Below are 24172 nucleotides of genomic sequence, written 5' to 3'. Positions count from 1 at the left end.
GTGAATGTGGTTAAGGGGGCTGAGAATCTGTCATGGGGTTGGCTCCGTTTTCATCACTCTCCGCTGGAGAGAGGGCCGGACTGGGGAGCCGCTCCACCTCCCCCGGGGGCGTTGCTGGCAGGACCCTGGGCAGCGCTGCGCCTGGGAGCTCCTCTCTCCCCATTCCGGTGTCTCTGCCTATGCTGCAACTTGAAGGAGTTTTAGTGCTTCTCCTGTAGATGCTGACCCTGACCCATTGCTTCTCGCGGTGTCCGGTGCCCCGGTGGCTCCTCTGGTCCTCAGGGAGAAGCGTCCCGTGTTGTGAAGACCAGCCGGATCCTGTCCCCGTCCTCCCGGGTGTCTGGCTCCCCACCCCCATTCAGGCAAATACCAAATTCTTGGCAGCAGGTTGCTCTCTTTAAGAAAGACGGAGGTCTTGGCCTCGCCTCGAAAGAGTTTCGCACGCCGCTTGGGGAAATGAGAAAGGGGCAGGGCTGGCGAGATGCTATAGGAGAGAGGTCTGAGTGTCACTACTTTCCTTAAGCCCTCGAGAGTTAAGAAACCTTCGGAAGGTAACTCGTCAATTCGTGATAGAAAATAGCCTTGGGTATAGGTAGTCTATAGAGTTGATCGGTCATTGTTTGAGAAAACATGTTTAAGTAACTTTTATATTTAGGATTCAGTGCCCTCAGGACTTAACGCAAAGTTACATAATATCTGTTAAAATGTTGCAAGACTGGCTTTCAGAAGCAATTGAAGATACATTTAAAAACAGGATTTGTTCATTTGTTTGAAATTGTATTTGAGTAATTGCCTAGCCTGATACTTTAAACTCTGGTATATAGCCTTTAAAAGAAACGAGTCAGGCTTGTTCACTGAAGAATTCAGGAGTATGCTTTGTTTTGTTTATAGGTATCTTGTTTATAGATATCTTTAAATTGATACAGTTATTCCAGTTCTCCTAGAGGAAAAACATGAAAAAAAAAAATAAATTTCATGGTTTTGGGGGAAAGGGGAAGAGAGGAGTTTTGTTTTTTTGAATATAAACTTTAGTATGCAACTGAGTTGAAATGGCTTGAGGGTACAGATCATAAAAATATATCAAGCTTGAAAGATCTCTCAAAGGAAATCAGACCTAGTCTGGAACATCAAAAAAAAAAAAAAAGAATTAGAAAAAATATATCAATTTATTTTTTTTAGGGATTAATGGCTTAATTGGAAGAAATAGTGAAACTTATTTTAATGGAAGTTATGTTTAGGCATTCTGCCAGCTAACCTATTCAACAGTTTTTCGGTATTCTGATTCTGCCTTTTAATGTCATGATGGGCAAATTAACCTCTGTGTCTTAGTTTCCTTATCTGCAAAATCGGGAATAATAACATCTAACTCATAAGGTTGTTGGTGAGAATTACATGAGTTAACAAATGCATTTAGAACAATGCCCGTCAGACAGTTAACATTCATTCAGTATTAGCTTTTGTTATTTAAAAATTTTTGTTTCCAAACTTTTGTAGTTACTCATGAGATATTGCCTTGGTGCTTAGTCAAAATACAGACTGAAGAAGATGCTTTTTTTTTTTTTAAAGATTTTATTTATTTATTCGACAGAGATAGAGACAGCCAGCGAGAGAGGGAACATAAGTAGGGGGAGTGGGAGAGGAAGAAGCAGGCTCATAGCAGAGGAGCCTGATGTGGGGCTCGATCCCATAACGCCGAGATCACGCCCTGAGCCGAAGGCAGACGCTTAACCGCTGTGCCAACTAGGCGCCCCTGAAGAAGATGCTTTTTAATGTAATTTTTTTCTGATCCCAAAAGTGATTCAACACTCTTCTTCTATATGGTTAATATGTCTTTAAACTCCCATCTTCCAATGTCTTGCATTCTTAAGCTGTTCTCTTCTCAATTACCAGGGTACAAATTCCTCCTTTCTGCTACTCCATACAATCTTATTATAGTCTAGGTCAGTTCTACTCTTGGTGTCTTGTTAACCCATTCTCCTTGCATTTGGAGACATTCATTCTATTATAATGTATTTCATGTGTCCCTGACCTTTTCCACTTCAGTTTTGTACACTTTTATTGAGTAGTTAGTACAGTCAAGCTGTTACTTGAGGAGGATTGTATTTATCCTTGCTTTGCATTGCTGCTAGACACTTCCAGATTGTTGTGTTGCCATCACTCTACAGCCTCCTTTCTTAGCTTTTCTCTCAATTTATATCATATTCAGTCTATTCATGATACTATTAACTAACCTCAGATTCTATCCCACTTTCCTCAGTGACTTCAACATAAATTTCAAATATCCTACAAATCTTTGCATTTCTTTTGAGAATTAGAAACATTTACCAAATGACTCATTTTTAGCTTTGTTAGAAACTGTGAGGTAGCCATTATGCCTCCCTCCCTCCTTTTAAAGTAAAATATAATAGCAGATGCTGTGGTGTTGAGGGTCTTTCCAAATTTGTCACATAGCTAGTAAGTGACTAGATAGTAACCCAGGTTTTTTTGGGCACAGAAGTCATATTTATAATCTTACTCAGCTTCCAAGTACACCTGTATGACATTACTTAGACTGAGTGATGATAATATGTGTCCTTGTTCCAGTATGAAAGGTGGTTACTTATTTTCAAAGCATTGTCTTAGTCTCAACTGTTACCAGTGACTTCCTGGACTTTTGTTTGTTTTGCTTCTTAATATACATGATAGTTTAGGGCAGAAATTGAAGAAAACAGGTATGTTCCTGGAGATTGGAAAGTATGAAGAGCAGCACCAACCAGTGGACAAAGGAATCAAATGCAGTGGCTCCTAAATTTTTAGGATTTGTGGACCAGTACACAAAACAGAGGGGGAAAAACCAAACCAGGGGAAGGGGCTGCATTTGAGGACTGATGTAGAATTGCAGTTTTTAATCCAAAAATCAAAACAAATATCTCTGTTATCTGCTTTTATCATTTCGTAAAAGAAAGGACATTTTGACACCTAAAAAAAAAGAAAGGAAATAATCTCCGATACACGATTTTTAATTTGAATAAATTTAACTTTAAATGTTTCCTAAATTGTCCTTGGTTTTTTTCGTTAAGGTTCAGAAGAGAAAATTTTATAACAGAATGGCAGTGACTTTTAGAAACCAGTGATTTAGGGTATTTTCTTCTTCTTTTTAAAACATTTATTTATTTGAGAGAGAGAGAAAGCGCAAGCGTGGGTGGGGTGGGGTGGGCAGAGGGAGAGGAAAGTCTCAAGCCGACTCTTCCCTGAGCACGGGGCCCAACTCGGGGCTCTGTCTCACGACCCTGAGTCATGACCTGAGCTGAAACCAAGAGTTGGGTGCTTAACCAACCAAGCCACACAGGTGCCCCGATCTAGGGTATTTCTAAATACATTTTTTAAAATGGCTGACCAAGCTAGATGGAGAAGCATATAAATTGGGAATGGGAGCAGTGGAACTGGATAACTGGGAGAAGTCCAAGGAATTGAAAACACAAGGATAATGAAGAACAAATTCTGTCCTAGTTAGGAAATTAAAGAGCCTGAAAGATAATTGATTCTGCTCAGAGAGGAAAATCAGTGTTTTAGATTTTAGAGATGGAGCAGTTTTAAAAGTGATGAGGAGTCAAAACATGGTCTTGCTTGTGTGTGGCTTTGCATAGATGGAAGCCACTGGCATAGAAAATCTGTTACATGGTAAAAGCATTATTGTGAATGAATGCCATAGGATGAGTGTCTAGCGTCATGACTTGCAAAGAATTTTGATGGAATGGGGAAGGAGAGAAGCATTTTGAATGATCTAGGTGCTAGAGTCATTAAGGAAATTTTAAATATATCCAGATGTTAGTAGAAGATGATCACATGTACTGAAATGTCAGTGTACACTGTGCTTTGGGGCATGGACTCTGGAGCCGTGCTGCTTGGGATCGAATCCAGGTTTTCTATCACTTGCCGTGTGGCCCTGCAAAAATTACTTGACTGTTCTGTGCCTCGGTTTGGTTTTTTTTTTTTTAATCTATAAATGAGAATAAAAATAGTATCTACTTCATAGAATCGTTTAGAGGGTTAAATGAATAAATATATAAAATGCTTCAAATAATACCTAACACATAGTATGAGAGCTATAATTCTGTATAACTGTTTATTATTATTAGAAGTAGAAGGGAAGAGATGGTTGAGAGATCGTAATATGATATATAAAACATGTGCTGCTTTACCCTGTGAGTCTCAGGAAGTAAGGGTTTGACGGGAACTCCCACCAGGAGAATGTCAGGTTTAAGGATGCTTTTAGAAAAACTAGAAGTTATTGGTTAATTTGTTCATAACAGAACAGTGGCTCTGTGGGGTAGAGTGGCAAGTATTAGGGATGGAGGGAGTTTCTTGATGTAGGTTAGTGCTGATCTAACAGGAATGGGACAGGAGTGGCAGAGTGGCAAGGTGCTCCATTCTAGAATGGTAATCATGGAAAATAAGAATGGAGGATACTAGATAGAGGCTGGAAAGTAGCCAAGCGGGAGGAGTGCAGAATAAGCTGTATGAATTGTTAGGTTTGTAAAACCAGCTGCTGTCATATCTTTATATATAATTTAAAAGAAAGCATTTATAAAGCATGTAAAAATAAAGTTTAGGAGTAAAATTCAGTTGTATTCATTTGTTCAACAATGCTGTCTATACCTATTATGTGCCAACCACTGTTCTAAGTACTAGGACTACTAGAGTGAAACAAACAAAAATTCCTCTCCTTGTGGATCTTATATTTTTATGTATTTAGTTATGTAACTGTTTTGATTGGAAAGCTATACAGTCATGGGTATTTCTGGGGAAATTTCCTTCCTTCCTTCTTTGGGGAATGTCCCTCTCTTCCTTCCCTCCTTCCTTTTTCCCCCTTACTATTTATTAACTACCCCTGTGCCAGGTGTTGGAGATATACAGATCAAGTTGAGACAGGTTCCTGCTCTAACATTACAGTGGAGAAAACAGAAAATAAAAAAAAAGCAATTAATTGAGTCTAAATTCTTTGGAATGACCCATTGAAAATGTCATAGAAAGAAAAATATATACATGTCTGCAGAGAGATTTGTACTGGGAATAAAGATTTGAGAGGAATCAGTGTGTAGATGGAAATTGTGGGATGGGAGATCACTGGGGAGAATGTGGGGGTTGGGAGGAGCACCAAGTGCAGAATCTGAAAGGAAGAGGAATCTGTGCAGTAAGCCAAAGAAGGTCTTCGAGGTAGAATGAAAATCAGGAGTGTAGTATCACTTAAGCCAAGGTAAGATGCTGTTTCAAGAAGAAAAAGAAGTGATAAACTATTTTTTCAGAGATTTTGTACTAAAGAAGTTGTTAATGACCTACCTCAGATCAAATTTAGTTAAGAGGTGAGCATGTAGTGAGGAAGTAGTCACAGTGTGCAAATGGGGACAGTTCATTCTTCTCTTCTTCTTCTTCTTCTTTTTTTTTTTTTTTTTTTAAGATTTTATTTATTTATTTGACAGAGATAGAGACAGCCAGCGAGAGAGGGAACACAAGCAGGGGGAGTGGGAGAGGAAGAAGCAGGCTCATAGCAGAGGAGCCTGATATGGGGCTCGATCCCATAATGCCGGTATCACGCCCTGAGCCGAAGGCAGACGCTTAACCGCTGTGCCACCCAGGCGCCCTATTTTTTTTTTTTAAGTAAATACCCCCAACATGGGGCTCGAACTCACCAACTTGAGATCAAGAGTCACATGCTCTATTGACTGAGCCAGCCAGGTGCCCTGATTCATTCTTTTAAGTTTGGCTTATAGATAAGCAGCCAGAGATCTATAGTTGGAGTTGGACTGCATTTAATGTAGAGTTTGTTCTAAAGATAAGAGGTTTGAACATATTTAATGTTTAACTCCAATAGGAATGAGTAGAAATTGAAAGATTGAAGAGGGGTCAGTCTTGGTGTAGTTACCACTAAGCAGGTACAGAAAATAAATTTGATTACTCTGAGTTGAACAAACTGAGGGAGCACAGCTCAGTTTCTGAGTGTTTGTAGGCAAACGCTCAGAAGCTTAATTTACAACTGAGAATAACAGTAATTGTCGTGGGGATCAGAAACTCATCTAGTGTGTCTGCATGTCTCTTTTTTCCTTACGAAAAACATTCACATGAAAAGCAAAATTATAATCTGAAGGCCATGTTGTGCATATGGAATAGGAAAGAGAAGTTAGTTGGATGTTTTTAATAGTGAATGAAATCAACATATTAATGCATTCAGTTTCACTTTAGAGCAGGAGCCCCCTCATGGACTGATTAGTAGTGTCCCTGGTTAGGGACTGGTTTCTTGGACAGTATTCCTGACCACTGCCAGTTTTTACTTCTGACTTTCCTTTTTGTTCACAAATACCCTTTCTATGGCCTATTCTTTCCATATTAATCCTACCTATTGGATTTCAGATGAGTCTTTCTGCTTTCTTCTAGAGACATTCTTTTTCTTTAGTGGCTCCTGCAACCATTTGATTTATTCTGTTAGGTGTTGATTTTATTAATAAAACTTTGATTTCTAGTAATGCTTTATAGTATCACCTATAGTATTATTTATATAAATCAGTCTTATAAAAATTATATGAATATTTGAGAATTCAGTTATTTTTATGGCTTTGTAACATATTTTAGATATAGTTGGCATACTGGTCAAAAAAAGAATACCAAGCAGTCAATTTTTAAATAATATTTTTATTGTAAAAATAGATAATTTAGAAAGTCCAAAATTTTGTTAAAAAGACAATTAAAATCTTCCCATGATCTACTTTTAACATTTTTGCATATAGACTTTGAATCAGTTTCTTGTATATCTTTCCTCCTGTTTCCCATAGAACTGGACTTTCTTCTAGTCTTTTCCTAATGTATTGTGCTTTCCTATGTCATTAAATGTTTTCTTTTGTAAGATTTTCAGTATTTACATGCATTCAGAGCTTTTAATACATCATAGTTTGTATTTTGGCTACCCAGCATTTCTATCTTTCTTTGATAGTTAAAAATAACGATATGAGAATTATCCTTATAATGAGAATTAGCCTCACAATCAAAGTTTTGTTGATAACCAGATTATTGCCTTAGGATACTTTCCTAAAAAGGGAATTTACGTAGTCAAAAGAAGAGTGGTGAATATTTATATTCTTGCTAGCAATAGATTAGCATGCCTATTTTATTTATTTCATTGTCATCTATTAGTGGGAATGTATTTTAATATTTGTTAATTTAATAGAAGAGTTATTTATTTTAATTTGTATATTTAAATATTATGAACGTGAATTGCTTTTCACTTTTTTGCTACTTAATGTGTTTGTGTAAATTGTCTTTCATTAGTATTTTTTGTCAGGGTGGGATGGAGAAAGGAGCGGTGCGGGTAAGTATTAAGCTTTTTTCTCAAGGAGGAATGAAAATGTTAAGTTGTTCCAAGAACATTTGTCAGTTATCTAAGAGTAAAGAAACCTTTGTATCTGTTTTAGAGTATTCATTTATTCATTATTTATTCCTTAGCATGACTATATGAAAGAAGAAGAAGGTTTTCCTGAAGATGAGGCGACTGAATCGGAAAAAAACCTTAAGTTTGGTGAAAGAGTTGGATGCCTTTCCAAAAGTTCCTGACAGCTATGTAGAGACTTCAGCCAGTGGGGGTACAGGTGAGTAACAGTTCTAATTAAGACTCTTTCACTGAGTGCAGCTTCTTAGGGAGCCAGTCAACAACCTTCAGAAATGTAGTCATGAAGAAGGACTCATCAATGAATTGCACAATAACTTTATGACTGGTCTGTCCTCTTGTCACACTGTGTGCCCTAATTTTATTGTCATGTATATTTTCTTTGGCATCTAACCCAGTGCAGGCTATGCATTTAGCAGCGTTTATTAAAACATTACTGAACAAATTTATCCAGTTTTACAGCTTTGGTGCTCGAGTTATATATAATTATATATAAGTAGAATTGAACTTGGAAGAAGTAATTTAACGATCTTGAACTGCTTCAGTCCTATTTTGGTTAAGAAGAAATCAATTTAGACATTATAATAGAAATTCTTAGATTTCACATTACTGGAGAGAGGCAGCATGAGGTAATAGTTAAGAGCTTAGACTCTGGAACGAGACTGTCTGGATTTAAATCCCACCTCTCCCCCTTCGTAACTACTTGACCTTAAGGGAGTTACTTAATCCATCTGTGCTTTAGTTTCTTCTTCCATGAAATGGGGGTAACATCAACATTTACCTGGTAGGGTTACTCTAGTGATTAAGTAAATTAATATTTATAAAATGTTTAATGCAGTACCTGGTACAAATAGAAGAGTTCATTAAATAAAATAAATATGAAATATATAAGAAAAATATGCGACTATGACAGTAAATTTACTATTATTTCTTTCCGCATGAAGAACTAATAAAATATTTCATGTAAGATTGACATTTCATTTGGTAAAATGTGTAGTTAAGTTGCTTGCTATTACTAATCTGTGATTAAGTTTTTTTAATGGAAGTAGTGCAAGTTCTCGTTGCACAATCCATTTTAAGTGTATTTTGTCACTGTATGAGATAGTTCTTTTCTTTTTGTCAGATCTTTTCTTGCTTTTATAAATGAGGTGATATACTTAGGAGATTCCAAAGTAGATGAGAATTTTGTTAGAGATTTGGAGATGTTATTTGAGTTTCTGGTACACAGGTTGTCGGGGCTTCTCAGGATCTAAGAGGTAGTCTCGTTTTGTTTTTTATAGATTGGGCTACAGACATGGATGCGTTTTTAATTATGAGGGGAATGCTTTCAAATTTGTAGTTTCCTCTCATCATTTATCATATCTATGGTGTTGCTATATATAAATTTTGTGTCTTTATGTAAAATCTGGCAAATCTGTTTAGTGAGATATCCTTAATATTGATGAGATAAAATACTTCTCAATAGTAGAAACGTTTATGTTCATGTATGTGCTCATTAAATCTTCGTTTTTGAGCTGTTTTAGAAAGAGATCTATAATGAACATTTTAAGCAAAACTTTTTCTAGTAGTATCCATTCACAGGGCAATCATATAAGGGTTTGCTTTGCTAATTTTAATCTCACTTAAAATAATTTCCTGTTGTTTACTTTTTAAAAATTGTTTTAATTCTGGTTTTTTTGTTTGTTTGATTTCTCAGTTTCTCTAATAGCATTTACCACGATGGCTTTATTAACCATAATGGAATTTTCAGTATATCAAGATACATGGATGAAGTATGAATATGAAGTAGATAAGGATTTTTCTAGGTAACTTTTTTCTTCTTGAAATACCTTTGGATTCAAGTTGTTTTAAAGTTAGCATATCTTTTTAAATTTTTTTCTAACCTTTTACGCTTGGTTTAGTTCTGAAGTAGTCCTGAAAAATCCTCCTTAATTGCATGCATTAGGTGAAACATTTTAGAATCATTTCAATACTGGTTAAATTCTAAAAGAGCGATCTTCTTGATTTAATATGCACTTGTATAAAATGGTTAGGAGAACATAATATGGGTTTTTTTGTTTTTGTTTTTGTTTATTTTTAGATGTTGAAATGGCAGAAATTGTTTAATGTTTTGAAACTGTTTACTCTTCAGATTTTGAAATATCTTGTGTGTGCTGGAAAATAAATTGTCTAAAGCTATATTGTATATGCTTATAACTGGATTTTTATAAATTATATCTAAATATAATGTTACTATAAACAACATCACTTTTAACCCATTGAAAATATACACTTTATTTAATTTATTTGTATTTGGATTTTTTAATGATTGGAGGTAACAGGTTTATAATGTTAAGATTGTACTAGATTGGGGGGGTGTACTGTACTTCTCCGTTTCAATTCCAGCTCTGCCATTTACTAGCTATGTGACTTTAGGGAAGTTAATAAATCTATGTTTGCATGTGCTTCAGTCTCCTTTTGCAAAAAATGGGGGGATAATAGTTATGCTACCTTCCTCATGGGGTTAATGAGAAGTAAGTCAGTCAGTCAGTATTGGTAAATTGCTGTGTAACTTCGGGCAAATCACACAACTGACTTCTTTTGGACCTCAGTTTCTTCATCTGTAATATGAGTATTATTCTGGATACTAGTAGTTTTCAAAGAATCTGTTGTTTTTCTTATTTTGTTGTTTTTAGCAGCAGTGTGAATCATTTTTCGCTTTTTTCCAAATGAAGTATTACATAGGTTACCTCTTAAGCTTAGTGGGGATGCCCAGAAGCCTGGCCGCTTGGCCTCGTTCTCTAGTTCCTACAGCATCTCCTAAGCCTAAATCACACAGTTATTTGGAGTACAGTTTGAACTCTAGACAATTTTAAGACAATATGAAGCTCCAAAAATCTGTGGTTCTTTTGAAACCAGAGAAAAATTATTAGAGGGAAAAGGTTTTGATTGGAAGCACAGGACGGGACTGATATTGGTTGTACTCATTGTGTTATCCACAGTGCTTAATTAATTCTGGTATATGAAAATTAATTTGATTTGAACTGATCCTCTGAAAATAAAACATTGGCTGAGCCTTTTTAAAAGTCTACGCAAAACTTTAAGCATCAAAGGTGTTTTTTCTTGGCAGTTTGGGCATTTACCCTGACCACTCATACTTAGTGTCCAATATGCCACCTCAGTGGTTACGGGATCTTTGGCCAGACATTTGCTCCGCTCTGAACACACTGGCTTATCTGCAAAACTAGAAAGCTAACTACTTTATATGTCCATGATAAAGAATAAAAGAGATAGGTATGCCTGGGTGGCTCAGCTGATTAAGCATCTGCCTTTGGCTCGGGTCATGATCTCAGGGTCCTGAGATAGAGCCTCTCATTGGCGAGTCTGCTTCTCCCTCTGCCCCTCCCCCTGCTTGTGGCGTGCTCTCTCTCTGTCTCAAATAAATAAAATCTTTAAAAAAGAGAATAAAAAAGATAATAATTGTAGGGCATCAGGCATAATGTCTAATATATGATATTTATCTGATAAATAGAAGAGAAAGACTTGTAATTCCTAACTCTTGATTTTGAAAATTTTATGTTCCTCAAAGAATATTCCATATAGGGTTTATATAAACAGAGATAGACTTTTCTGAGTTGCTTGGAGTTATTGTTGAGTCACCACGATTGAATTAAAGGATACTGTGTTGAAAACCTGTGAAATCAGAAAGGCTTTTAGAATAATTGCAAAATATAGAATTTTTACTTTTAAAGTGCCTTTGTCTTGGTCATAAGAAATGCTATCCAAGTTCTAATCAACATATTTTATTCTGTTTGAAATCCAAGTTTTCATAGATCAGTTGATATATATTTCTCATGTTTTCTTGATTACTTGGTAGGTACTAATATTTCCTTCTTGTCTTTTAGCAAATTGAGAATCAATATAGATATTACTGTTGCTATGAAGTGTCAATGTAAGTACACCTTTACTTGTCGAGGCCATGTATCGTTTATGGTTTCAATAATTGTTAGTAAAAAGTAAAACCACTGGTGGTGTTTTAACCTTGTTTTCTCCTTTATGATATCTTAAAATGCTATGGTAATATTATTTAATAATGCAAGTTCATTTGCTCCCCAGCTTATATTCTTTAAATTTCTTTTCCATGAAGAGAAGAGATTTAACTTCCTATTAGTATAATTAAAATAAAAGAAAATTGGAGGAAATTTTCATGAGTCAGAGTTCTAACTTAGATGTATCATTTCTTTCTTTCTTGTTCGGAGTTCCAGTTTTACACCCATGCTCTACAACATATCCTATTTCACTGGTTTGGTTTGTCACCCTTTACTTGTACTCCTGCGTATTAAAATATGGATCCAAGTCTTGTAACTAAATGATGTCTTACCAGTTTCTGTTTTCTTTTCTCGCTTCACTTGATTATACTGGCAGAAGTGGAAAAATGTTAATATGCTAGATAGATGTTTGAATCAGTATTGCTCTTAAAGACAAGGATGTTTTTGCATGAAAGATATCTTTTAAATTACTGCTTTTAGATTACTGAAGATATCTTTTAAAAACGGAGACAAAATTTTTTAAAGTGTAAAATAGTTTAAGGAGATAATTTCTGAGAGATTTCATCTCAGAAAAACTTTAAATCTCTTTCCCTTTTCATTTATTTTTCCTTATGGTAGTGGTTTTAAGAGGAAAGAAACACTTTATATCTATGAATTTGTTACTATTGAATATATCATATTTTTGCCTTATTTTAGATGTTTGAATACCATTAAAATTTTTGCCTTTTCAAAATAAACTTTTCCTATTTGTTGATTTTTTAAAAGTCATCAGTGGCTTTCTCTTAAAATTTCTTTTAATTTCTAAAAATAATTTTTGTATCATTTTATTTGGCAGCCATTTAATTTAGTACTCTTGATTAGGTTCTTGACAGTTTTTGCAAAGCTCTGCAGTTGAGTGAAATTTATGCTTTTTGCCATGAGATTCTGAGTTATCTTTTTTACTGAACAAGAACTAGAAAACGTATTATTGATTTTTTTGAATACTTTCCACCAAAACTGTATAATGCGACTGTTTTAACTTTTGAACAAGTAATTGGTATAGGAAAATGATTTTATATATCTGAATTTTCTGTTAGCCATTTCAGTTTGTTAGTTGATATAAGATGTAGTTTGGCTCTGAACATAGAATATAAACTTCTAATTTTTTTATGCAGATGTTGGAGCAGATGTATTGGATTTAGCAGAAACAATGGTTGCATCTGCAGATGGTCTAGTTTATGAACCAGTAAGTTTAATGGACATTTATTTTTAAATAATATGCTATTAGATGTTGTTTTCTTGAAGACAGTTTTGATATTTGCTTTTAGTTTTGTCTGAGCTAGCTTTTAATATATACATATATATATATATTTTTAATTTAAAAGTAACCCATATTCTTTGTGAAGATTTCTAATACCAAAGCCTTGAGATAACCATTGTTAGCATCTTTGATAAGCCTCTAAATTCTGTTTTATAACCTTATTCATGTTTTATATTTTTTGTTAAATGCTATAATGATTAAATTTTCTTCTTTTTTCCCAATGATTTGGAAATTCTGTGTCCTGTTTGTATTCTACTTTTTAGGAAAGTTGTCTTTAAAAATGTTTGAGCTGTATTCCTCTTAACATAAGGATGAACTAATATCTAAAAGGAGATGTTTTCTATGCATTTACTTTTTTTTCTGTCCTTCAAACCTCCATTTCCCAAAGCTAGTGAAATTCTGACATTCTCCTACGTTTTTCATAGCACAAGTTGTATATGATATAACCAATTTGTCAGAAAACACCATCACATTACAGGGGCAGGTGATAGCAAGCCAGGATAATAAAGAAGCTTTAGAAAATAAGGAAGGGAACTCCCAGCTACTTTGATTTGCTCTGTGCTCAGTTGGCATTGTGGTACTTACGTTTACCCTTGTATTCTTGAGTTTCTTTGTTTATCATTGACATCGTGAACCCTTCTTTAAGCAAATTGCAAAGTGAAGACTAAAGGTGGTGGAGGAGGATTAGAGATAGCTGGACATGTCATAGAAAAAAAAAGGAAGTCTTTAGGTCAGTTTTGATTACCAAATTTTTTTTTTTTGAAGATTTTATTTATTTATTTGACAGAGATAGAGACAGCCAGCGAGAGAGGGAACACAAGCAGGGGGAGTGGGAGAGGAAGAAGCAGGCTCATAGCAGAGGAGCCTGATGTGAGGCTCGATCCCACAACGCCGGGATCACGCCCTGAGCCGAAGGCAGACGCTTAACCGCTGTGCCACCCAGGTGCCCCTGATTACCAAATTATTTTTAGCTTATAGCAATAAAATATATTTCTGCCTTTTGATGCACACTTTTTAAGTAGAAATTTCTAAAGAAAAAGTAACTTTGTTATTGCCACTCTGAATCTCTCTGCTCCCTCACTCCTGTATTTCCACTCAAAAAATTGATTTCCCTGTAATTTTTTATGAGGTTAGGTACCTTACAGATTCAGGTGCCATGTTATCACATTTTAAGCTATCATCTAGAAATTTAGATCTAGAGAATTATTAGACACTTTAACATTTGCATTACATTTCATACTATTTTAAGAATAATTATTGAGTTTTAACTCTGTTTTATTGCTTTTATTTTGTATCATTCTTTTTTATCATTTTGTGGGAGGACTTTTTGACTTGTCAGTAAAAATATGTGAATATGTGGGTTATATTTTATAGACTTTAGCATTACTGCCTATGTTTTGTTCTTCATACATGTAATTTTGGCTCAGGATATAATTCTTGCTTTATGGTGTTTTGCATTCAGAACTTTATAGACATTCCTTCATTGTCTTCTGATGGAATTATTTTTTCCTTCAGAGGTAACATATTTATCTACTTGAATGCTTTTTTTTCCCCGCTTTTATAATTCAGATATTTATCCCATATATCCAGGTGTGGATCACCTTTGGGTGTAGGGTTTTTTGTTTTTTGGGTGTTTTGGTTTTGTTTTGTTTTTTTGTATTCTGGTTTGATCTTAATGATCTGAATTTCAAAGTGGTTTTTTTTTTTTTGGCTTGTTTATTTGCTTTAATTTTGTTTAAAGCAGTGTTTTTACCTCTGCTTTATTATTGTTTTATTTTTAGAGAAAGAAAGCAGAGGGGGGAGAACAGGGCGAGGAGCAGAGGGACAGGGAGACAGAGATTCTTAAGCAGGCTCCCCAACTCAGGGTTCAGTCTCACGACCCTGAGGTCATGATGTGAACTGAAATAAAGAGTTGGATGCTTAACCAACTGAGCCGCCCCTTGTGTCCCTTTACCTCTGCTTTTTAAAATTCTTACCATATGATGCTGAATTTCATGGAATGGTTCTCAATATCCTTATCAGTTCTTATTTTAGATGCATATTTCAAGCTTCGCCTCTGAGTTCTGATCCAGCAAGACCAATCTTCTTTTCAGTGCCTTCATTACATTTTAAAATTCAAAGATTATATTTTTTATCTTTAATATATCACAGATCATTCTATTTATTTTCTTTTCGATGCTGAATTTTATTGAGAAATAATTAGAAAAACTTAACATCTTCTTATTTCTAGGAATGGTTTCATAGAGGAAAATTAGCCCTCATACCTGAGATTGATCACTTTTTTCAAGTTAATAATTCTTTTTATATATTCATTTATTTATTTTTCATCCTTAGGATGGGGATATAAGTGGCCTAGTAAGTGATTGAGAGTTGACATAGAAGGTTCAGTTATGTCAGTTTTTATCTGACCCCCTTTCTCCAATATAACACACTTTTTTTTTTCAGGCCTAGATGAAAGGAGAAAAGGGTATAAGTTTAGATATACTGTGCTTCTTTTAAATCATATTAGAGCTTCAGATGCTTTTTGAAAAGGAAGGGAGAAGTCAGTATTGGGTCCAGGATGGCAGCGTGGTTCATCAGGGCACTCCAGATTTCCTTTTCTGTGCTTGTTTTGACAGGCTACATTTTGCTAGGCTAACTCCTCCTTTCTTTAGCCGGTGTGACTGTCCTCATTAGCAGCCAGCCGTGGCAGTACTCTTGCTTTATTTAGAACACGGTCCAGGCCACATGTAAGCTAGGAATGACACTGCTGTGGAATGCCCTCACCATGTGGTCTCTGGCACTTGATTGGACTCCCAAAGTGCTCCTGGGGTGGGGACTGCCTCTTTCTCAGGTTATAGACAACAATAAGTTGTCTTAGCACCTGTTCCTCTCTTTCTCTGAGTTACGGACTTTCCTTTTTTCCTACATAGACTTCTGTGTGCCATGAAATGAATTATGTGTTGGGCTCTTTTCTCAATTTAGTCTCCCTTGTATGCAGTCTTGCATAAGTTCTTAAAATTTTCCAGCATGTGGATGCTAATTTAAAAGATAATATGGAGTGTGTCTTCATTTTTTGTTGTTGTTGTTTCTTTGAACACTGTGAAAATTTGGTTGTGAGGAGACTTAATCATCTTGAACTTATCCTCTAAAATTTATTTATACTTTTTCTTTAGCATTCTCTCCATATTCAGAGTGTCTCCCATTCCTACTCTTTTTTTTTCTTCACATTTGTTAAGTCTCTGGTTTTGTTTATATGACTGTTTTTTCAGGGGAGCTTGTCTCCCTAGCTAGATTTTAAGCTCCTGAGAAGCATTAACTTTATTCTTTCTTCTGCGTTTCACAAAATGTGAAGTATAGTGCCTTGTTAGGTATTAGGCACTAAGGAATATGTAAGAATTATGTAATTGTAACAAGATTATTGTTTATTCCATTGTAAACAATTTCTGCCATCCCTTCCTTCATTTGTGGAATAGGAACATTTTATTTAAACTTAATTGTCATATAATTAAAAGTTATGTCTTGACCAGATAGTTAGGAACTTAAAAATATTCAATTGTATACTTTTTATTAATAATTTCTAAAATGTTCAACAGTATTTCTAGTAAGTCCGGACCCATTCCTTTGTTCCTAATTTATATTAAAACATAAAGTAAGAGTTATTAATGTAAAATTATTTGAGATATTTTTTACTTGTTTTTATGTTTTCAAACTTACTGTCCTAATATGCACTCTGAATATTAAAAACTTAGCCCTAATAACTTTACTAGTTTCCAAATCATGATCATACAATATGCTGTGAGAGCTACTACTTTGCTGTTTACTATTATATTTCATTACTATTTCTTTACTTAGAAGAATTTAAAAACTGTGTAAAAGTGAGGAATCTGACAGAGCTGGGTTTTTGTATAGTGACTCTTAAGGTCTGTGATGTTGGAAAAAGTTTTGAACCTATTGAGCTTCTTCCTCATATAAAAAAGGCAAGAATGATAACAGACTCACAGGTTGTTCTGAAGGCTAAGTGAAAAAAGAAGTAGCGGAGTACCTAGCACGAAGTTGGTTACTCAGTAGTTCCTTTACCCCCATGCCACATACTATACTATGCAGTTTCGGGAAGTCAAAGGAAGAATCCTCTCCCCCACTGTCAAAAGTTTTATTTACAAGGTAACTGGGAAGCAGTTGCATGCAGCTTCCTCCGTTCGCCATGTTTTGCAGATGTTAGCATTTTCCTTGTGCACTATGGTGGAAAAAAGTTTGGGAAGCATGCTGTAGATACGATCAGCAGGAGGAGTAATCAGAGATAATTTCACTGTATTCAGATAGATGGGGGCAATTTAACCTGGAGGATATGGTGAATAGGATTTAGATAAACATGAGGGTCACAATTACAGGAGAGGAAGTTTCCAGGCTGGTGTAATTAAATTACCAAAGGCAGAGAGGTAGAACTGGTTTAATAAAATGAGGGATTCTTTCACTTTGATTAAAGAACTGAGGATTTTGTAGAGAGAGAGTAGTAGGTTAGGGCCTGATTATGGAAGGATAATTAATATTGCTAAATTTAAAAGGTAGAATTGATATGCTTTGTTATGAATTGCCTTTATAAAAATCAAAAGTGGTCATTGTTATTGCAAACTTAAATTGTGGATATTGGTATAAACTGTGAAAAGCTTGCATATTTCCCTCTGATTCTACAAGTCACCTCATCTGACTGAATTGATGAAGATAGTGGTTATATAAATTTCTTGAATTATTCCTTATTGTTTAGTACATTTGGGAATTACAGCACTGTTTAGCTTGTTTCAAAAATTGTTGATTTCGGGGTACCTGGCTGGCTCAGTTGAAAGAGCATGTGACTCTTGATCTTTGGGTCATGAGTTTGAGTCCCACGTGGGGTGCAGAGATTACTTAAGTAAATAACGCTTAAAAAAAAAAAAAAGGTGATTTCATCTGGTATTTTTCCTGGCAAGATTATGGGCTTTGGATGCTTAGATTTATAGTTGAGCTTTATGTTTTTCTTTTTCTTTTTTAAAAACTTTCATGCATGTATCATTTAAAGGATTTCAAGTCCGAAAGTACCACTTTGTACATAGACAGATTATCAACTTGCAGTCATTTCTATAAATGTGGGTAACTGTAACAGGAAAATGTTTGTGATTAGTAAAATTTCTTTATATTGGTTTTGAGTAAGAATATTATATACCACATTTTTGAAGCTTACTTACAGAAGATTAAATGTAAATCATGAATACTTGTTTCTACCAACACTATAAATTTGCTTCTTGCTCAAAGAAAAAATTTTTAAATTATGATATAAAAGCCAAGAGAAATTGACAGTGCTAGTGATTATGTTTTCCTTTATTTCAGGCAATATTTGATCTTTCACCACAGCAAAAAGAGTGGCAGAGGTAATAAGTTAACAAAGTATTGTGGTCCCTAGAAATCTAGATCATGTTTTCTCTATTTTGTCCATTGTGAATTATTCATAGATTAGCATATTTCTCTGGGCAGTTTTTGGGATGAAATATTAGCAGAATATAGTAATTAATATAGTCTTTACAATTTCAAAAATTTTATCAGATGTTAAAGTCATGTATAATCTTTTCTCTAATGTACTTTGAATCATAAATGCATTTTAGTTTTCATTTAAAATTTTATTAACTATTTAAAAAATTATAAAGCAATATGTGATCATTTAAAATTCAGTTTGAATGGAAAGGATATAGAGTAAAGGATATAAATTAAAAGTAAAAGCCTCTTAATCATTACTGTTATTGGCACTGACTACAGTAATAACCAGAGCGAAATTTCTTGCGTCACCTTCTAGAAATATTCTGTTCATTTATAATTTTATGTATGTTTGCATATTTGCTTATGTTATTTTTTCCTAATACAAATAGGATCATTCTGTACATTTGTTCTAGAACTTGTTTTTTTCCATTGAACCTGATATTTTGGATATCTTCCCATTTTACTACATAGAGTATTCATTTTATAGATAAACTAATTTATTAAGTTTATTAAGTTGGATCCTCATCAGTGGACATTTAGATTGTTGGCAAGACTCTAATATTAAAAACAATGCTCAGTGAAAATTGTTGAATCTAATTCCTTACGTACTGGTTTGGGTGTGTGTGTGTGTGTGTCTAGAAATGGAACGTCTCTTTCAGTGGATATTTAATTAATATTTTGATAAGTTCTTATCACAAAGAAAAAATTTGTGAGGTAATGGTTAACTTATGGTGGTAATCATTTTGCAATATATACATATATCAAATCATATCTTGTACACTTTAAACTTATACAGTGTGATATGTCAATTATATCTCAATAAAACTGGGAAAAGAGACATTTTGATAGATGATGCCAAAATATCTTTACTTGTACTCCAAAACTATATGAGATTACTTGTTTCTATACAACCTCACCACCAGTGGATATATCAGACTTTTTTTATTATTGCCAATTCTGTGAGTGAAAAATTTTACACTTGTTTAATTAGCATTTCTTTTTGAATCAGTTGCATATCTTTGTGGATTTTTTTTCTTGTTTGCAGTTCTTTTGAAACTGCTTATTTGTGCCATATGCCCATTTTTCTTGGTTGTTGGGGTTTTTAAAAAAATAATTTTAAATAATCCTTTGTATATTAAAGAAAGTAGTCGTTTGTTGTAAGTGGTTCCCCCACCCCTGCTCCCATGTGCTGTTTTTTTTTTCTTTTTGGTTTCCAATCTATGTCTTGGTGCTTACAAAGGCTTTACCTAATTTAAGATAATTGCAAAAAATTTTTCTTTACCCATCTTCTTTTTGTTTTTTTCCTTTCTAGTCCCTAAGTACATTTCAAAGGCTTTCTCTTTTAATTTCCAGTTTCACCATTTTGGGGAGATTTTTAAATTAAGGTCGAAATCAAATGTAGTTAAACAAAAGAACCGAAAATTAGGTATCTCTGGGCTTCTAGAACTTAGAGTAGAAAGCCATCCAGAGATGAAATACATTACTTTAATCCAGAAATATTAAAGTGAGAAGCCCCCTTTCACCTGGAATTTTATTCAGTGTTCAAGACTAGTAATAGATGGGAGCAGAGGTTGTGTTTTTACTATTAAAATAATGGCTGTTTTCCATCATAGAGTTTTTTACATATCTTCATATGTGGAGTATAAGCTTGGATATTGGTATATTTGAGGCAGGAGTTAGACACACACACGCACACACACACACACACACACACACACACACATGCAGAGTTTGCTGTCATCAACCTCTTTTTCCACTGCCCAGCACTAAAATTGGACTCTGGAAATACAAGACACACAACAAATAGAAACTTAGAATTTCTGCTAGCATTAGATCCAAAGATTTTAAGTCTTTAGATGTGTAATCTGAAGATGGGATCGTGTAAATCTGAAGATGCTGATATTCTTTTAAAAAAGTATAGGTCAAGTAGGTAGAGTATAATATTTTGTTTAGAATGGTCTTGTCATAGAATAACATTTAAATTTCTTTGGAAGAGGAGACACCAGGTGATGTTAAATGGCACTATGGCCTGTTTTGTAATGAGGATTAAATGCTTGTGGTATGGGTTTTTATCCCAGTAATCTCCCAATTAAGTCCACCAAATCTGTTGTACTTGTCTTATTCTTTGTATCTATAACACTTTATTCAATACCTGATAAAAAGAATTTTGTCATAGCTAGATGCATGCATGAAAGATGAGTTTAGATACTCAGGGGAGCAGAAGCTCCTTCTTAAGAAGTGACCCTGACTGCACATCCATTATCAGTGCCATCAGACATGCTATGGACCTCAGCTGTTAAACCTTTGGCCACCCTACCTCTCTTTTCCTTCTTTTAAGGAAATGACCAAAGAAAACTTGGTATTTTATTTTAGAATCAAGACCTATAATAATAAATGTATGGGTTAACTAAGTCAACTAACTATTGTTAGTTTTAAACAAATATTGGCTTGCTTGTGGACTGTACTGTATCTCTAACTGTTGCTTCTGTGTGTGGTACTTAGAATGCTGCAGCTGATTCAGAGTAGACTGCAAGAAGAACATTCACTTCAAGACGTGATATTTAAAAGTGCTTTTAAGAGTGCATCAACAGCACTTCCACCAAGGTGAGATGTAATTTTTAAATGTAGAACTATTTATTATGAATTTACTATGACATAGTGTTAGTATTGGTTTATCCTCTGAATCTCTTAATTCTTAGAGAAAATGTAATCATTCTGTATGATGAAGATTTCTTCTTACTCTTAAATTTATAGCCTGTGATATTGTTCAGGATTATCACAAATAGTATTATTTTCATTAAATTTCCTCATGTATGTATGGTAAATTCCAAATAAAATTATATTAGGTTTTAAGAACAAATTAATTACATCTGTCATTATTTTATAAGCATGTATAAATTTTGGTTAGGAATTTTGTGTTTATTTCACTTTTTTCTCTTTTATAGGTTAGAATAGGTGATATTTAGAAATGCTATAATCATGAAAATGTTCTTTTAAATTTAAAACTATACAGAGGTTTTGCATTTGCTTAAGAAGGAACTGTCGTTGTCTGCATTTAGATGGCGTGTCCTTCCCTCATTCTTATTTCCATCTTCCCCTGTCCCCTAAAGTGCCAGAAACAGATGACAAAACATGTTTTTATTGGACTAATTCTTTTAAGCTTTCCTCTCATTGGCCTTAATCCTGTGGCCAGATATGAAAAACCATGGAATTTTAGATTGTGTAAACAGATATATATATATTTATTTATTTATTTATTTAAATTTCTAGGGATTTTTTTCCCCCTCTACAAAATTTTTGCACCACAGAATGGTGACTATGTTGACTGTGCTGTAAGTAATCCTTTCTCTCATGTTGTAACAGGGAAGATGATTCATCACAGCCTCCAGATGCTTGCAGAATTCATGGTCATCTCTATGTCAATAAAGTAGCAGGGAATTTTCACATAACTGTGGGCAAGTATGTTCTTTTCACTTACTGAAAATATTTTTAGACAAGTTGGCAGCTTGACTTAAAAGTAAATTCTTTGCTAATCAAATATGTAATTACTAAAGGGCTGCTTTAAGTGTTGTGTTATCTGTATTTTTGATGTTTTGAGACTTGGTGTTCAGGGCTTCGATTTCAGGATAGGGAAGACTATTAACAACTGCTTCAAAACAAAAGGAAAACAATTATGTCATAGTTTATAAATTAAATGAGCTGTAGGTAGATATGAATGAAAACCTACTTGCCAAGTTTAGTAGCCAGGAAGCTCTTACCTAGACATTTCATTAATTTGTTCATGTTGCAGACGGTATTAGATTTTTGTTTTGTTTTTCCTTTTGATAATCATCACCAAAATGTAATCCCTGGCTAATTTGAGACAAGTATTTTGATGTAGTTAGAAATTAGCAGTACCTGAGATAAGGTAGGTAAAAGTTAAGGAAAAATACCAGACCACCTACCTTCATGAGCAGCACCCAGCATAGAAACTGTCGTAGGCTATAAACACTTGGTAAATTCCTGAATAAATAAATAGATTCTCTGACTGCTCCCTTTCTCCCTGTCCCATATTCATTTCCTTCCTTGCATCCATCTAGAGTTGCAGAGCTAAACAGTTCTTCATTGTAAAAGATAATTCTGAGAACTGCTATGGCATGTACCATGCCAGATACTAAGGATGAAACCTTCGTGAAAAAAAGAAAAAGGGTTTTTGTCTTTATGGTACTGACATTCTGTGAGAGAATCCAAACTTTGAATAGTGATATTACACTAATAATTATTTAATTATAGTTGTATTGAAGCTGTATAGGAGAAATATGGCCGATAAGAAGCTATATAACAGGGTACCTGACGTACCCTGCACATCAGCAGAGGCTTTACTGAGGAGAACCTTTGAACACTAGCGAATGATGAGGAATTTCACGTATAAAGGAGAAAGGGCATCCAGGCTGAGGGAAAGCCCATAAAGCAGGAGAAAGCATTGCTGGATATTTATATATATATTTTGTTATATATAGAGATAAATAGCTTAAGTCTTTTATGCAAAATTATTACGGTGTTTACAGCGATCAGATCAAACATTTGTCTTTGTTGTCCCATTCTTCTTAACATTAATGTTTTGTTGTTTTCTTGCTGTTGCCAGGATCGATTCTATAGCTTAGAATTCCTTGGTATCGTGCAACAATAGATAATAGTTGGCTCAAAGAAATTTAGAAGATTTTATTGCACTTGCAGATACAAACGATATCCTACTCCCAAACTAACTGAAAGAGGGAAACTTTGACTAATATTTCATGAGCCCTTATATTATGGCCTTTATTCCCAGTTTCACTTCTCTCTCCATGTGATAACTCATGCCATGAATAAGAGAGGCCAGATGGAAAAGTATTTGGTTTGTGTCTTATCATCTCTGGGATATCTTATAAACCCACTCCTAATTTCTGGTATTATGTTTACCAAGTTCAGTATTGATCTTTTTGAAGATCTCATGTTACCTCTCAGATACAATACCATCCTCAACTGTAATATGAAGAAGAAATCAAAAGAACCTGATTTGTAACAATAATATGTATTTCAGTAATCAAGTGTTTGAGCAGGAGTGCCTTAGGTAAGGTAATAGAGTAGGCAGATGCTTGCCACATACACGTAGAATCAGTAGGTATACAGGAATGGCATATGCAGAATGAAAGCCATGTATTGGCCGTTCAAATATCATGAATGGTATTTCTGTTGATTCTGAAATAGGGACCAACGCTTTGTGATACTGCAAACCAAAAAAAAAAAAAGTATAATATTCCCTCCACTTCCTGGGAAATTTAGTATATATTGAAACTACTACAGAGTACTTTGTGTAGCTAAATGGAGTTAAGTTCTAGACTCAGATCCTTATTCTGAGGATTTCACCTACATGAATGCCACTTAAGAGTGTTTGGAACTCATGCAAGATGTCAGACAGTATTTCGTGTGTGAGAGCGTCACTGCATTACGAGCTGCCTTGCTTCCCTAGCTGCTGTCTGCGAAATGCCGATTGTGACTCCTCCCCAATGATTGTGACAACCAAAATACCTCCTCCCAGCCCTCCAGTTTTCAAAACAGTCTTTCTTTTACTGAAAATCACGTGGGACAATGTATCATAACACATGAAAAATATATGAAATTCAGATTTCAGTGTCCAAAAACAAAGTTTTACTGGAACACAGTCATGTGTATTTGTTTACATATGGCTCCTTGTGCACTACAATACCGGGGTTTGAGTAATTGTGACAGAGGCTGTATATGACGCAGCACTTCGTGCTGCTACTCGGGGCGCTAGGAATTAGAACAAGTTGTAACAGTTACAGCTCTACAGCATTACAATGCCTTGGGTATTGCTGTACCACAACGTTTGATTTTTTATTGTATTACTCTGTCAGAAAAGGAAAAGAAATATGGGTTTCAGATGTACTTTTAAGGCACAGTGGA

General features: G+C 34.6%; 1 protein-coding gene across 1 annotated transcript in view; it reads left to right on the top strand.

Annotated features, from left to right (window-relative positions):
• The window catches only part of ERGIC2 (ERGIC and golgi 2), a 34102-nt gene that overhangs the window by 156 nt on the left and 9774 nt on the right, over positions 1-24172 (top strand). Inside the window, exons 2-8 of the mRNA XM_008683441.2 lie at positions 7474-7616; positions 9111-9219; positions 11299-11345; positions 12597-12667; positions 18086-18126; positions 20732-20833; positions 21593-21688. Coding sequence (XP_008681663.1) covers positions 7511-7616; positions 9111-9219; positions 11299-11345; positions 12597-12667; positions 18086-18126; positions 20732-20833; positions 21593-21688 — 572 coding nt within the window. The 5' untranslated portion in view covers positions 7474-7510. The remainder of the gene's footprint in view (positions 1-7473; positions 7617-9110; positions 9220-11298; positions 11346-12596; positions 12668-18085; positions 18127-20731; positions 20834-21592; positions 21689-24172) is intronic.

The sequence above is a fragment of the Ursus maritimus genome, unplaced genomic scaffold, assembly GCF_017311325.1.
Source record: "Ursus maritimus isolate PB19 unplaced genomic scaffold, ASM1731132v1 scaffold_26, whole genome shotgun sequence".
NCBI classification, from domain to species: Eukaryota; Metazoa; Chordata; class Mammalia; order Carnivora; family Ursidae; genus Ursus; species Ursus maritimus.
This window is presented reverse-complemented; position numbering and strand designations above follow the sequence as displayed.